General features: G+C 38.3%; 1 protein-coding gene across 1 annotated transcript in view; it reads right to left on the bottom strand.

Annotated features, from left to right (window-relative positions):
- Positions 1 to 15,280, bottom strand: part of FBXL13 (F-box and leucine rich repeat protein 13) — a 93,204-nt gene that overhangs the window by 58,081 nt on the left and 19,843 nt on the right. Inside the window, 2 exon segments of the mRNA XM_075092549.1 lie at positions 6,052 to 6,187; positions 8,753 to 8,848. Coding sequence (XP_074948650.1) covers positions 6,052 to 6,187; positions 8,753 to 8,848 — 232 coding nt within the window.

The raw sequence follows: 15,280 nt of genomic DNA, 5'->3' as shown, positions 1-15,280 counted from the left end.
TCTCCCTTAAAGATCTGCACACAGTTACAGTGTTTCCGGATTCCTCTGGTGCTTTAGCCACAAGCCCAAAAGGTCACACATTTTGTTTTAGAAGTGCACTACAAAGCACTCAGCACTTTTATGCTAACATGAAATAAAAGAACAACATAAAGGAGAAATTCAGAAATTATTAAGGGTGCTAGGAATGCCAAAGAATCCTTAAGAAAACACATCCTGCTATTAAGTGCATTCCTTCATGTCCTCCATTGTTCAGATTATGAATATATTTAATGGTGCTTTACTGATAAACCGAATAATTTAGCCATTTCTTCCACAAAATCTTTTTAAAACTTTCTAGCAAATGCAACAGTATCTGACTGACCCATGCTTCTGGGAATATCTTAAGCATTATCTTAATTATTAAAGGTTAATCCTGATAAGTTGGAACACAGATGAAAATCCCATCCAGCCAGTGATATTCACTAAAGAGGGCATTTTCTAGAAACTTAGAAGTGCTGTAAGAAAAAAAAATCTGCCATTAGTAGTAGCCAGCATTATGTGAAGTACTCCTCCTCCTCTAAAATTCTGGAGGATTCTTTCAGTACAGAATGGAACTACTGGGAATGATTGAAAAGGACAGACAATGGAACCACAGCAGAACATCTGTTATTGGCAGCACAGCCAATGGAGAAAAGCTGAGTAGGAAAAAATGAATTTGTAAACCATGTTAGGTTAATTTCTGCAAAAAGTCAGTGTTAAGAAAAAAAACTAGCTTGAGGTAGGCTAAAGTCTGGGTAGAAAAGAAAGTCCAGGAAAGGAATATAGGATAAAAGCTGGGTGAGAGGTCTCTGATCACTGCGGTCAGCAAAAGGTTACCATTTGCAAAAGCAGTGGAATAAGACTGAGGACCACAAGCTGTGGCCTAGTTGTTGTAAATAACAAGTTGAAAGGCCCTGGGGATTCCTAAACAGATCACAAAATGGCCCTCAAAGGGTGAAGGCTAAAACCTGGGGGTTGCAGTGATAAATAGGACAATTGCTCAGTAGAAGCCAGAGTTAAGGAGGGGGGTGTGTGATCACCAAGGGTTTTCAAAGAGTGGCACCAGAAAGTGTTGCATCTGCTGAAGGTTCAAGGGGGTTGATAAGATGAACACGCTGCCTGTATCTCACAGCACAAGCTGTTTGGTGACAGCTATTAAGTGTGAAATCTGTAAGTGAGGGACATAACAACAAGGACACTCTAGAGGAACAAGGTTCAACAACTATCCTGCAAATACAGGTTTCAGTGTGAACTTCTGACACCAGTGTCATCTCAGCACCTTCATGAAAGAAACACTTGTGCAATAACACCAAAACGAAATATAAGAGCAGATGTGTCTAAACCTCTGAGAATCAACAAATGAAAAGACTTCTAGCAGTCAAGAGAACAGACTGAAGTTTTGAATGCTGGATTGTCCTTGCTACTGTTTTCCTTAGATGGCCTATGGAGCTTCTAAGGAGTAGCTAGAAGTTCTGTTCTTTTAACTACAATGTACTATAACTTTATTCCTTACTGTCTAAAGCTATTGTGTATTTCAGTTTTTGCAACAGTACTAGAGACTCGTTTTAAAATAGTTATAGGAGTATTCAAGTGGTGATTTAGTTTCCTATAATTAAAAAAAAAAAAGGTGTGAGGGAGAAGCCCTCCTTGAAAAACTATCCGGAAGCCATTGGGGTTTTCTGCATGTTGGCATTTTCAGACACCCATACTGTGGATGTGGCAGAATAGACAGTAACTGCAATTACAAATAATATAACACAAGAATGGAAATACTAGACTGGCACAAGGGTAATACAGGCTAGTATGTTCTCCTGACAGTGCCTAGCAGCAAATTCGAGAAAAGACCGTATCAGCAGGAAAAGCATACAGGAACAATGAAGAAGGAGGCAGCCCAAGAAAAATACAAAAATATGTTTGAAAAACACACATATGGGGGAAATGACTAACAGTTGATAAAAACTTCAGCATTACAGGGTAAATTGCTATTTCTCTGAGCTGCTCCAAAATGTACTGCAAGCTAAAGTACACCCTCTATGAAACACCACAGCCACAAACCACAACTTAATGTTGACATTTCTTTGTTTCTGTACTATTTAATCACAGAAGTCCCAGAAGCACTTCCATGCCTAAAAGAAAATCGTGGGCCTTCCTCTTCCTTTATATGCTTTTTAAGTCCTTTCTTTCAGTAATTTCTCTCTTGATTCCCCTTCTTTCTCTGTCCATATCCAGGAAATAATTGCATGACAGTGCATTTTCTTCCCAATCTGCAATACATGTACTAGGAGTGCTGTCTTAAGGAATAAACTACAGTACTCTATAGAAGCAGTGCCCCTCTCTGCATGAAACACAGGAAAGATTATTTTGTGCCATGTTTTGCCATGACAGCGTGCAGGAAAAATGGACAGGTCTGTCAAAACTGTGACAACTACTGGGAATAAAACACTTCAAAAGCTTCTGAGGAAATTTTAGCTCCTGCACTATGAATATGAACAGCAGCTTTTAAATGCAATTCCCAGTCACACATGGAAGTCAAATGATTCTCTAAGATCATTGAGTGGGTGGACTAATACCACAAACAGCTGAGCTGTAATCCATGCATCTCATATACTCATTTTTCTTTGGCACAGTAACACATTCATTTGCCAAAGACAGTCTGAGCTGGAATCATATAACATTTGTATGTAGACATCAAATGACTACTATTTCATGCATACACCACATACCAAAGTTGCAGTACATAAAAATAATTTTTAAAAACTGCAGCTAATTCATTTACAAAAAAATACTAACACTATTAGCCAGTCAAACAGACCTCAACCCCAGTTAATATCATTGTTGTTTTACCACTAACAATAAAAGAGTGTTGCCAAAACCTTTGTAATATTGGATTTATTTGGAAAGATGAGGTCAGAACTGTAGCTCAGGGAGATTTGAATGGAAAGGTTCATCACATCTGTAGCCTGTAACTGAACAGACAGTTCAACGCAGTTTGTTAGCTGAAGAAATGTCAAAGGGAGAGAATTTCAATATGATTTTCAATCGCTAAAAAAAGATAGAGAAATAGTTTTGCAGCAATTTTAAACCATCCACCAGAGCTTCAAAAGAATGCCACAAGGAAGCTGTATGTTCATTATCAATGAGTTTTAACAGACAAATAAAAGACAAATAGAAGTGTTTGCTAAATAGCAAACACTGACATAAACGTGTTTCGTTCTTAAAAAGAATTACTGGACATCTTCAAAATTAGAAGAAACAGCTTTATAAATCAATGTTTTCTAAAAGCCCCTGTGGCCCATCATACATTATTCATCACAATTAGTTTAAAATTAATAGCACTGGGTAGATGGACAAAATCTTTTATTTTGAGCCTACGGAAAACATAGATTGTCAGAAAAAATGGAAAATATATAGATTGTAGATACACAGATTGAATTTAATGTCTTTGATATGCAAGATAAATGGAAATGGGTGGCAACCAACATACTGATATTCCAGCTGATAAAACCAACATGCTGATACTTCTAAGTTAAATTATTTTAGCTAGATACAAATCAGTTAAACAATCTGATAGAAAAGGCGCTGTATATATAAAATTTAATTCTATGTTCTTTACATGTTCTTTACATGTGTTTAGGTTTAAACACAATAAACATTACTGTGGTTTTAGTTTTGTACTCAAATACATAGGAAAAAAAATCATAAAGGATTTAACATGTCTAAGTACAGGCCCCATAATGGAAGCGACGTGGCTGTGTATGATTTATTTTGGCTTGCTTTCTTTATTAGCTGCCAAAGTCCATTAAAGTATTAAATTAAATTATTTCACTAAACAACTTGCTGATATCACTGAGAATGTTATCTTATCCTGTGATTTAAAAGCCAAGACCATGACCAAATATACTTTTTATTCTTGGCCAATTGTTCTTTTCCGTCACCACTCTAGAGAGCAAATTGTTCTCACCCATAACTACACAGTCACTTTCTAAAACAAAAGACACTGAAATCGATAACCTGCATGAACAATTTCAATCATGTATTATCTGATTAAATAGTAAATGCATTAGAGTCTCAAAATATCAAAATATACTTTTTATTTGGAAAATAAAATATTTTCCTTTTCCTTTTTATGCACATGCATTCAATTAAAGTGTAGGCTAGAAAAGAGTCAATCAGTAATGTTCTCCTGCTTGAGAAATACTGAAATCAAGCTGTGCCAGGAATCAAAAACATTTCTTGGGATCTTGCCTAGTTGTAGCAGAAGAGTTTTTTCTCATGAAAACAGTACCAAGAAGTTTTAACACTCTTCATGATAAAATGGCTGAATAACAGTTAGGATGCAGGTAATTCCTAACAAATCAAGTACACTTTCAGAGTAGCACCGAACCTCTAACACTGATCATAAAGGATTTCATTTTTCCTGCCCACTTCTCTGGTTCATTCAGCATACAATTGCATTGTGAAAAAGATGACTGACCTGAAACTATTGCAAAATGCTGTCACAAAGGGAATTAACCTCTGATCACATGGTCACATGTACTTTCACACATATTATCCGGAAGGACTAAGATGCTTTTCTACATCCAGAGAGACTCTGCTTTGGCAGTAGAGTAGAATCAAGTACCTATTATTTGTGCAAACATTTGAACACCACATTAATATCTTGTACCATACTTGGATTGTCTCTTTCTTTTTCTTTTTTCTTCTCTGTGAGCCTCTTGTTGGAGGCCAGTAACGAGTGGCAAATTCCAGGGTCAGTACTGGGTCCAGTCCTGTTTAACATCTTCATTAATGATCTGGACTATGAGATAGAGTGTACCCTCAGCAAGTTTGCAGATAACACCAAACTGGGAGCAGCGGCTGATACACCAGAGGGTCGTGCTGCCATCCAGAGGGGCCTTGACAGGCTGGAGAAATGGGCTTGCAAGAATCCCATGAAGTTCAACAAGGTGAACTGCAAAATCCTGCACCTGGGGAGGAACATCCCCAGGTGCCAATACATGCTGGGGGCAGCCCAGCTGGAAAGCAGCTTGGCAGAAAAGGACCTGGTGGTCCTAGTGGACACCAGGTTGAACATGTGCCAGTGACATGCCCTTTACCACAAAGGAGGTGGACTGCATTAGCAGGAGTGTTGCCAGAAGTTCAAGGGAGGTGATCTTTCCCCTCTACTTAGCACTAGTGAGGCCACACCTGGAGTACCATGTCCAGTTCTGGGCTCCCCTGTACAAGAGAGACATGGACATACTGGAGAGAGTCCAACAAAGGGCAAAGAGATGATTAAGGGACTGGAACATATTTCCTATTACGAACAGCTGAGAGAGCTGGGAATGTTCAGCTGGGGAAGAGAAAGCTCAGGGGGCTCTTACCAAGGTATATAAATACCCGAAGGGCAGGTGCACAGAAGATGGTGCCAGGCTTTTTCAGTGATGCCCAGTGACAGACAGAACAAAAGGCAACAGGGACAAACTGAAACACAGGAGGTGCTGTCTGAACATCAGGGAACACTTTCTCACTATGAGGGTGACTGAGCACAGGCAGCCCAGGAAGGCTGTGGAGTCTCCCTCCTTGAAGATATTCAGAAGCCATCTGGACATGGTCCTGGCCAGCCAGCTCTAGGTGGCCCTGCTCAAGCAGGGGGGTTGGACCAGATGAATTCCAGATGTCCCTTCCCACCTCAACCATTCTGTGATTCTGTGATAATTATCTCAGTAGAGTTGGATTCTGGCATTCCGCTATATTTAAGCACATGTTTGCATTCCAATCTTATTTGTCATATTACAGCATTTCACACATAATATAAACCATTCTATGGCATTCTAACAATGTTCAGTCATATGGATATCGCTGGGCCTGGAGGAATGAAGGAAGAGGGGGCCACATTTAAAGTAATTTTACAGATGTCATACTCACATTGCTTCATTATGGCTGGACATATAGAGAAGGATTTTGGCAGTAAAATGGGACAATAGCGAAGCACAAAGTGAATACACAGTTTAAAGAGAGAACTAAAATTTTAAAAATACATGTAATACTTACTGATACTTTTAAAGCTAGGCCAGTGAAGAGAATAGCAACCTCTCAGATTCAACCGCAATACATATGGACGCCACTTCTGCAAAATATTTACTGCTATTTGGTCCTGAACTTTATGCTTTACTGATGAAAAATTTATCTAAAAATTTAAACAATTGATACATAGTTCAATACTAAAAATAGGTAGTACATACAAAATACACATCATTATGAAAATAACTAGCAAATATATGAAGTTCTATGTAAACACTGAATCAATAGTCTGGGAAACACAGAAGTGTCTGTATATTACATCTATACAAATTTTAGGCAGCTGGATAAATAAAAATTTTAAAATAAAAATTGTTATTAAAATAAAAATTTAGACTAAAAATACTTAGATGTAGAGGAAGCATGTGCCTACAGTATTTATGGAGCTGAGGCAAGCCTTGAACTATGAAAATATGACATGTCAGAATATTATGTACAAAGAACATTGTCAGACTTTAATATTTTTTTTTTCACTTTAAGATTTATAAAATCCTGAAGTTGCTAAAGATTTTTTTTCCCCTAATTAATGGACCAATGATACTTCAAGATAGCCAGAATAAGTAACCTACCGTCTTAGCTTTAGTAGAAGAATCCTTAAGTGATTTAAGCTGCAGGCTGGGGATACCTAGATCTTTGACTAAAAATATTATTTTTCTTAGTATCTGTTAAAATGAAGGTTCCAGGCACCTACAAGCTGAGCATTGCAGTGTCTTCTAGGTGTTGGTGCCCAGGGTAGATTCCACAACTCAGATCTGAGCAGAGACTCTACAAAAGTACGTGACAGCTAAGTACATCAGAAGGTCAATTTAAAGACACTCGCACAGAGAACAGGCAGCTGCCTAGCACCAGACAGTAGGACATGTTTGCAGCATTGTTGAGCCGTCCAGAACTTCTTTACCTCAGTTGGGAAGGCAGATATAGGCCTCCAGCTACCTGAGAACTAGAGCCTGTGTCCCACTCAAGGGACAGAACAGTGTATTTGGTAGATCCAAGTTCAGATCTCTCCTCAGCCTCACAAGGCACAACTCTGTTCACCTTCCAGACCTCAAATGGATCTCCTTAAATGGGAGAGAGGTGCCTAGTGTCAGGGCCCTGGGTACACCAACAGGCTCTGCAACCTCTTCCTTCCCCAGGGAAAGGTCCCAGAGTCCAAGGTCAGCTCCCAAATGTTGCAGCAAAATGACCCTGGGTAAGACCGCTGCAAAGCCAGTCCATCGTGTGAAAGAGCTGGAGAAGCCTCATTAGGGGTTTCCCCTCCTGGGTCATGAGCTGCCTTTAAGTTTATGCCCTTGCCCTGAGTCTTTGCTTGAACCACATTCTAGGCATGTCTGTGTCCAGCCACGTGCCTGGCTCACCCTGAACCTTACTCATGGACTTCACTTCCTGACTAGACCTTGGAGATGCCTCTTCACAACAGGGCTGACTGGCAGTCTCTGGTGGGCGTCTGACCCTGGTTACTGTACCTGGACCCACTCTGCTTTTATTGCTCAGGTCCTGGGGGACCGTGCTCCTTGTCAGTGGGGGGGCACTGCCCCAGCCTGCCCTTTGAGCACCTTTGGCTCCCAGCTCACCTTGCCTTGTAGAACAGCCCTGCTGCTTCCTCATACTAAGATCCCCAGGTCATGCAGTTCTTGGAGACAAGAGAAAAACAATCACCTTCTTCATCACCATGATCATCATGAACTTTTATGTCCAAAAAGGACATGCTTATCAGGTTAGACATCTCCAGGATTATGCAGAAGATGCACAGAGTATTTTGGATTGCAGTTTCAGATGTGAAGGCCTAAAATATGACTATACCATGTTTGAAGTGACCACACTCTTAAAAATTTGGCCTTACTTTTTCTTTGTACTGCAGATAAACAGCTACAGGTGAGGCAACAATACAGAAGCAACAGTGATACTGGTTGAGGTGCCATGGCTAGTCTTAAGCCACTGCCTCGGGAGCCTTGAGGTAGTCCTTCACACCTGAAGCCTCATCAGCACCTCTGAAGACACTAGCAATGAGCAGTGTGATTGTATTTTTAAGTTCAAGGCAAAGACAGGAGTAACTATTTCTGGTGTGGCCCCAAACAGACCACACTACCTTGGTCACACAATAGTGCATTAGAAGGCAAGTTGACCAAAATGCATGCACTAGGGAATTGGGCTGCTCGGGTAGAAGAAGCAACGCAGTACCCTGGACACTGATACGTGCTCTGGAGACACAGTGACCACCTCAACAACTCTGAGAGTTCATGAGTTGGAATTGAGCTGGTCTGCACCACTTATTCCAGGGATGACAGGAGTCTCCCTAGAGCAAATACAAGTAGTCTCAGAGTATCTGTAATTGAGTTTATGTTCTCCTTCCTCAGCTGTCATATAGTGCCTGTTTAGATTACAGAGGGAGACTAAGACACCTCACTTAACTGTTTAAATTTAGTGAGCTATAGCCAAGTCTTAGTGGCCAATTCTCTTCCAGTTCCACTGATATTATAATGATATACCTCAGACAACTTCATTTGAGTTGCTCTTTTTTTTTTTATTCATGTAGCTGAGTAGAACACGTCACATTCTGGGATAAAACTTTTATCCCAGATATTTAGCATTCTTAAAGTAACTTACCTCCCTGCCTCTCTTCTTGTTTTAAATAAATAAAATTGAAAAAAAACCTGAAATTTATTATCTTACTTACATCACTCCATAATGAACTGTTCTGAGTTAGTAGCATCCATGTTTGGCTAACCTGAGCACATCTTGCCAGATCAACTAAATTTACATAATGGAAAACCTATGTCAGAAAAATAGACATACATGATATTAAAAACGATTCAATAAGAAGCATTGCTGTATTAAATGGTACATATTCACTGTCTTAAGAAGAGCTATTTTCAAATCAAATACTTCTTAGAAGTTTGAACACACCTTTTATAGCAGAATGTCAATAATTATTAACATTCTTAACAGAGAGTATGACAAGATGGCTTTGCTTAAAAGCTCATAAATTCAAGCTGTGATGGAGAATTACAGCTATGTTTCAAAACTGAACGTTCTTCATGCACTATGAAGAGTTTCATTTCACCTATATTAAAACACCCCTTGTTAAAACACCTCTCCTAAACCTAAAGGTTTGTAGATTAAATATAGTACTTTTAAATTCCACTGAAAATTACCTATTAAGAGGTTTTTGTCCTTTCTACCTCAGAGTTCTTTTTAATTTAACTATTTTAATTTGCTAAATTTATCTATAAATCTTTAATATCAGAATATTAAAGTCAATGTGTTGTATTATGGTAGAAAAATATGAAAGCTATACCGATAGTTCATTTTATAAAGTTAAATTTTTTAAAATATACTGCTACCAGAAACCAACATTTTGAAAAAATTAAATTATAGCATTCCAAAAATATCGTGTCCTGGTAAATAACTGTAGATACAGCAATCTCAGGCCATAAAAGTAAGAGAATGAACGAAGATAACATTTGGCAAGCTTCTGCCATCGCTCCTCACCTGCCATTTTTGTGACCAAGTGTCAAACAGTATTTCTGCCAACGGAATGCTGTTTCATCTTAGAAGAAAGTTGGTAAAATGAAATGAGGGAAAATATGGTGAAATTTACTGTCTTTGCTATAGAAGCAAATACACTTATTATAACCATCTGAAAATATAAGATGCATTTAAGACTCAAAGACAAAGAGCATATGCAGAATTTTATATAAGACAGCTGGATTATTTACATACAAAAAACTCCCATAGCCATAATCATTTGCAAAACTGAATTACTACATCTTACGCTGAAATATAAATACCTGATATGGAATGCAACACTTAAAGTGTGTGGTTCTAAGTATGAAAAAGAAACCAGCTGAAAGGAAGAGAGTTAATAAAATCCCCCATAATTCTTCCTAAAGCAACTTTTATATAACAAAAACTTTATGCTTTTAATGTAATTACTTTCCTAACTGCACAATAATACACCAATGGCAATGGTTTAAACCTGCTATGGTAATTGGATGATAGCAAAAATACAAAAAGAACTTTCCAATTTTAGTCCATAACCTGTCACTGAAAGAAATTTTTCTTATTAATATACATTTTCAAAGAGCTTAGCACTTAAGGTATGTACCTTAATAGAAAGATGTCAGAGTGAAAACATAGCAAAGATGCCAGTGTGTTTTAAGGAAGAGTATTTCCATATTAGTTATTCAAGTTTCCATACAATAATGTATACAATAAAACCTGTTCTTCATTATAGCGTTATATGAGTATGATTTGAAATATGCTCCAGAAAAATTAATGTATACATAGTACCCAGCTTGCTCGAACTACACAGGCACAAGAGAAATCTTGAGTCAAATAGAGGCTTTGAAACTGAAATGAGTGTTGTACTTGGAAGCAATACATGAAAAACCTTTGTAAAAGTATGGAAATAATGGCAAATTTTGTTTCACTTCCGGTAATCAACATAGGTAAGAAGTGAAGAAAGAGTGACTACCTGTGTAAGTGTAGAATGTGTGGATTACCAAAGTGCAGGTGATCTTGGTTATACTGAAATATGCTTTATAATAAAGTCGCTAAAAAAAACCCTGTTAGAATCAGAAAGGGATGTTCTAATAAAAAAGATGTTTCACTAAAGGAAATATTCCTTCCTTAAGAGAAACTTTTATCCTGATTTATACTCTGTGCAGTTCTACTGAAACGAACAGGATTGGATAACATATTGACTAGAACCCATTTTTATCAGACAAAGTTCAGTTCAAAGAAACAAGCAGAAATATCAAGAGTATTCTACCAAGATTCATAAAGATTTTCTGTTTCAACCTATAGAAACTGTCCAAAGGCTATAATTTCTTCAGCAAGAAAAGGACAAATTACCTAGGAAAATCATTGATAATGTGCTTTTACCACTAGCATTTAATCACATAGGTAATACATTCAACCAATTTGCCTGCTCCTCAAAATATGCTGCTGACAGGCTGTCTGTATTCACTTCATATACACTACTTAAAACAATTTTTAAAAATCAGGTTTTCTGGCTTTATGTTTTTATTCTGGAATGTTGGGATCTTGCTATAGCAATATTTTTCATTTCTCATTTTAAAGATATTTAGGTAGTTCAGAATGCAGTTGGGGACTTACAAAGATTTTCTAAAGTACAGAAATGTGTAGACCCTTTTTAATAGAAAATTCCTTCTGTACACCCCATCCCTTCAAAGGCTTGTGTCCCATGATAATTCTAGTTGGATCCATCACAGGCTTCTCTAACCAAAAGTCTGTTTAATTTGGACATGTGGATTATTTCCTCAACTTCAAAACTCAATCTAATTTAAAAAAACTAAGGAATTTTGGCACAACTCACAAAAAGCATTTGAATAAATGGAACCATATGACTTGTTAGAATGAGAAAGAAAATGTTGACTGTATTATTATTCATTAATAGGGTTTAGTCTCATATTAGAAGAACAAAAGCAAGGCTTTTAATTTGACACTCTCTTGCTAGTAACCTTTTGAATTTTCAGTTCTGAAAAGGTCTGTTGAAACATTTATTTCATGTTAGGTCAAGACCACAGTAGCCAGCTTTAAAGCACAGACATAATTTTCTGTCAGTAACTCAACATTAGGGTACTGTGGCATCACTGACTTTTTTAGTAAACTGTAATTTACAAAGCAAATGGTTTCCAGCTGGCCCTGAGGACAGATCTTGTCAAACTGACAGATACATTTTTGCACAGGAGCAGAACAGAAAGCTGTGATAAATGATAGCATACTAATAATGATATTTACTAAATATCCTGTGATTTTGGAATGATCCACTGCCAAATATCATCTACAGTGCCAGAGACAATGAAGGTTCCTTATCATAAGTTCCAAAACTTTGAGAAGCCCAGGCATGCCTTATCTTCCACAGTCTGTGAATGCTCAGAGCAAACATAGAGCCTAGAGGAGACAGCACCCAGTAACTATCTTCTGTTGAAGAAGATTGTATCTACATACCAGATCCACCAAAAAGAGCATAAGGGTTTGCAGAGGGGAAGGAAAAGAGAAAGGAAGCGAGAAAGTGAGAAAGCAAGAGAGGAAGAAGGAAAGGAAGAAAGCTCTGTCTTTCTGCAGCAAATGATTAGGCACTCAGCTACTGGGAGGCTCTGCTCTGTGCCAGTAAACAGAAGTGCTCTTTCTGTACTGATTAAAATAGTGACAGCTCAAGAAAAAGAAACCAGGTGACAGCCACACGGATTTGCACTTCTCTCTGGATCAAGGGAGCTGCATTCTTTTTAAATATGAAATGGAAGCATTTCAGGAGGCTTCCTGCTTGTCTGCAATGATTTTTTTTTTTCCCTCCGCACTTTACACATAAATAAAGTCATTATTTTCTGGCTTGCCCCAAGGATCCACAGCTCTAGCTTCCAGCCCACATATGTAATAACTTTTACAACTTATCCTACATACACAAAAAATACTTGCAGAAATACTTTTGGTACAGCTGGTTCAGGCTGTTCTCTGTCACTTGCCCTGAAGGAGACCCTCCATGCACTGCTCCCCAGCCCCACACACTTCCATGCCCCTCCATGCACCGCCCCCTCCAAATCCCTGCACTGCTGCTCTCATCTTTTTATTGATCGAAGTCCTCAACCCTTCCTACCCCAACATAACCCAAGAGAATCAGCTCCCATCCCCTGCGGCCCAACCTCTCTTGGGATAGGTCCCTAGGAAAACATGCTGCACCCCCATGCATGACAGCAACCACAGCACACCCCTCCACAGCTCAGTTTGCCTCACCACTGCACACAAAAAAAGAAGGGAGGTGGCAAACACCATCTAGTACACCAGACAGTTAAGCACAAAAACCCTCTCTTCTTGTCTGGGCTACTGACTTCATCTATATCCCAAACCTCTGGCCTCACTCTCTCAAAATAATGTTATCCTATTCATTCTGTTAAAGACGGAACTCTGTTTTGGTTTTTTTTTGGGGGGTGGGGGGGCTGGCGGGGGGTAGGGCGGGCAGTGGGAGGGAACCAGCAAGAAAAGAGGGGACAGGATGGACTGGATGAAATTCTGGGGAGGCTTATTTCTCCTCCTAGAGTGTATGAGGAGGCTTCCCAGAAAGACCTGCTCCTACCTCCTCCTTACTCTCCACGTGAAAACAGCCAGCTTACAGCTCTGTGGCCAGCGCAGCCTTCAGAGCAGTGACGGGTTTGAACCTCTTTGGTAAAGGTGAGAATTTAACTCACATCTCCCCACAGATGGTAAAAGGACCAACACTTTATATTATGCCTAAAAGGAAGGCAGCAATATTTCCTTTCCCGATGACACTTTGAAGAAAAACAATGGCACCTGCTACAGCCTGTATGCTCTAAAACTGCCTGTGGATTCTCAGGCTAGAAAGGCCGAGACCTGTTTCACTGACAGATCCCAACAAGCTTAGCCTTGAGGCACTGTAGTTCAGTGAACAACCTACACCTGCAAAATCAGTCAGATCCACTCTTGCTTCACCCACCTCCCCCACATGTTCTCCATCTCCTCCTCTGTACCCAAATAACTCTTTGTGCAGCCACACAATGAGCTGAGTTAAGGAATTGATCCAACTGTCAACCAATTCAGTAAAAGAAGAAAATGGAAGAAAAGTTTTCAGACAGATCTTCTCCCTGATGTGTTTCATATAAATTACTGGAATGAACATGAAGGGGAGAACAGTACTGGGTCAAGTGGGAATAATAGGAAAGTTGGGACAGCTTCCCTCCAATTAAAGTGTGAGTCCAAGATCCTCAGCAAAACTTCAGGTAGTGAGGAACTTGAATATTGAAACCTTCAGCATTTGCACAGTGAAACGATACTGAATGATCATTTTAAGGATCTCTATTTTAGATCTTGGTGATAAACTGCTGCCTAAGCTCATTTTACGTTTTTAAGTCCTTTAGTGAACTGGAGCATAGGTTCCTCCCAGAAAGAATATTTTGTTACATATTAAAAGCTTTTTATTTTCCTGTGCTGTAAAGAAGGGGAAATAACGGGGCTCAACCATAAGAAAACAGGACTGAAAAAAAAAATATTTTAAAAGTATTTACTACATATAAATAAGAATAAGAAAACTACATTGAGTTCAGTTTAGTGAACAGGCAGATATCCCCTATAGGAACACAAGAAAAGGTGTACAGAAACTGGTTTGTACAACTTGTCTTTAGGAATACAAAGCTATACAATACATATACTGCTTAAGATGCAGGATCTTTACATTTCTTTATTTTCACTTGTGTGCTCAGTCAGAAGAAAAGAACTATGACAGAAAAAGGTATATTCCTGAATGGGCATACTCCTAGTTAAACATCTTTTTCATTAATCAGCAGATTTGAAAATATTCAGAAAATGTTATTGTTATTTATTGTTTCCTGAAAATCCAACAGATATGGATCACTCTCTGGTGAAAAACTCAACATCGTCATTACTACAATGGAGTTTTGAAAAACATTCCCTAACATATTCACCTTACCCTATTGTTGGCTTTCATTTTATTACCTCTTAGGTTGTTTCACTGCAGTGATATAATTAGTTTTGATTTCTTTAATGACATACAATTTCCTTAGCTCTAGCTTTTGTAGTTGGATTTTAGATATGCAAATGCTATTTAAATAAAGAGAAAAAAAATTATCTTCCTACAATGACATATTTATATATGGATTTCAGAAATATGGCTTGAAATCTGTGTTGATTATGCAATTTTCTTCTTTCTTATTCTTTAGGTTATTATTTCCTGTTCAAATCAGTAGAATTCTCACTTCCTACTTCATTCTCCTCATAAATGCACATTAAAATATACATTATGATGGGACCCAAGTCTAAACTGGCAAACTACCTTGCTTTTCAGCTCCAGACCTCAGAGTTGGAATTGCTCTAGAAATGGAAGAAATTAATGTTTTCTGCTAAGCCACTAAAGTAGAACTTGACAGTATATTTGATTTATATAGGCTATAAAATTATGTTTCTATATAAACAGAAAAGAAAAATTATATTATGTATTTTTACAGCTGCTCTGTAGCCTTAATCAAAAATTATGGCTACATACATCAGAACAGCTGTCATTCTTTTTGAGATGTTAATAGCTGGATTCTGGTTTTCACATGCATAGTCTTTATGTATGTGAGATCTGATTCTTTGTGACAGTGGCACGTGTAACTTTCGATGTGACCTCGAAAAAGGGCAGCCTACGAGGATAGCTTAAAATATCACT

The sequence above is a fragment of the Phalacrocorax aristotelis genome, chromosome 1 (assembly GCF_949628215.1).
Source record: "Phalacrocorax aristotelis chromosome 1, bGulAri2.1, whole genome shotgun sequence".
Classification (NCBI taxonomy): domain Eukaryota; kingdom Metazoa; phylum Chordata; class Aves; order Suliformes; family Phalacrocoracidae; genus Phalacrocorax; species Phalacrocorax aristotelis.
This window is presented reverse-complemented; position numbering and strand designations above follow the sequence as displayed.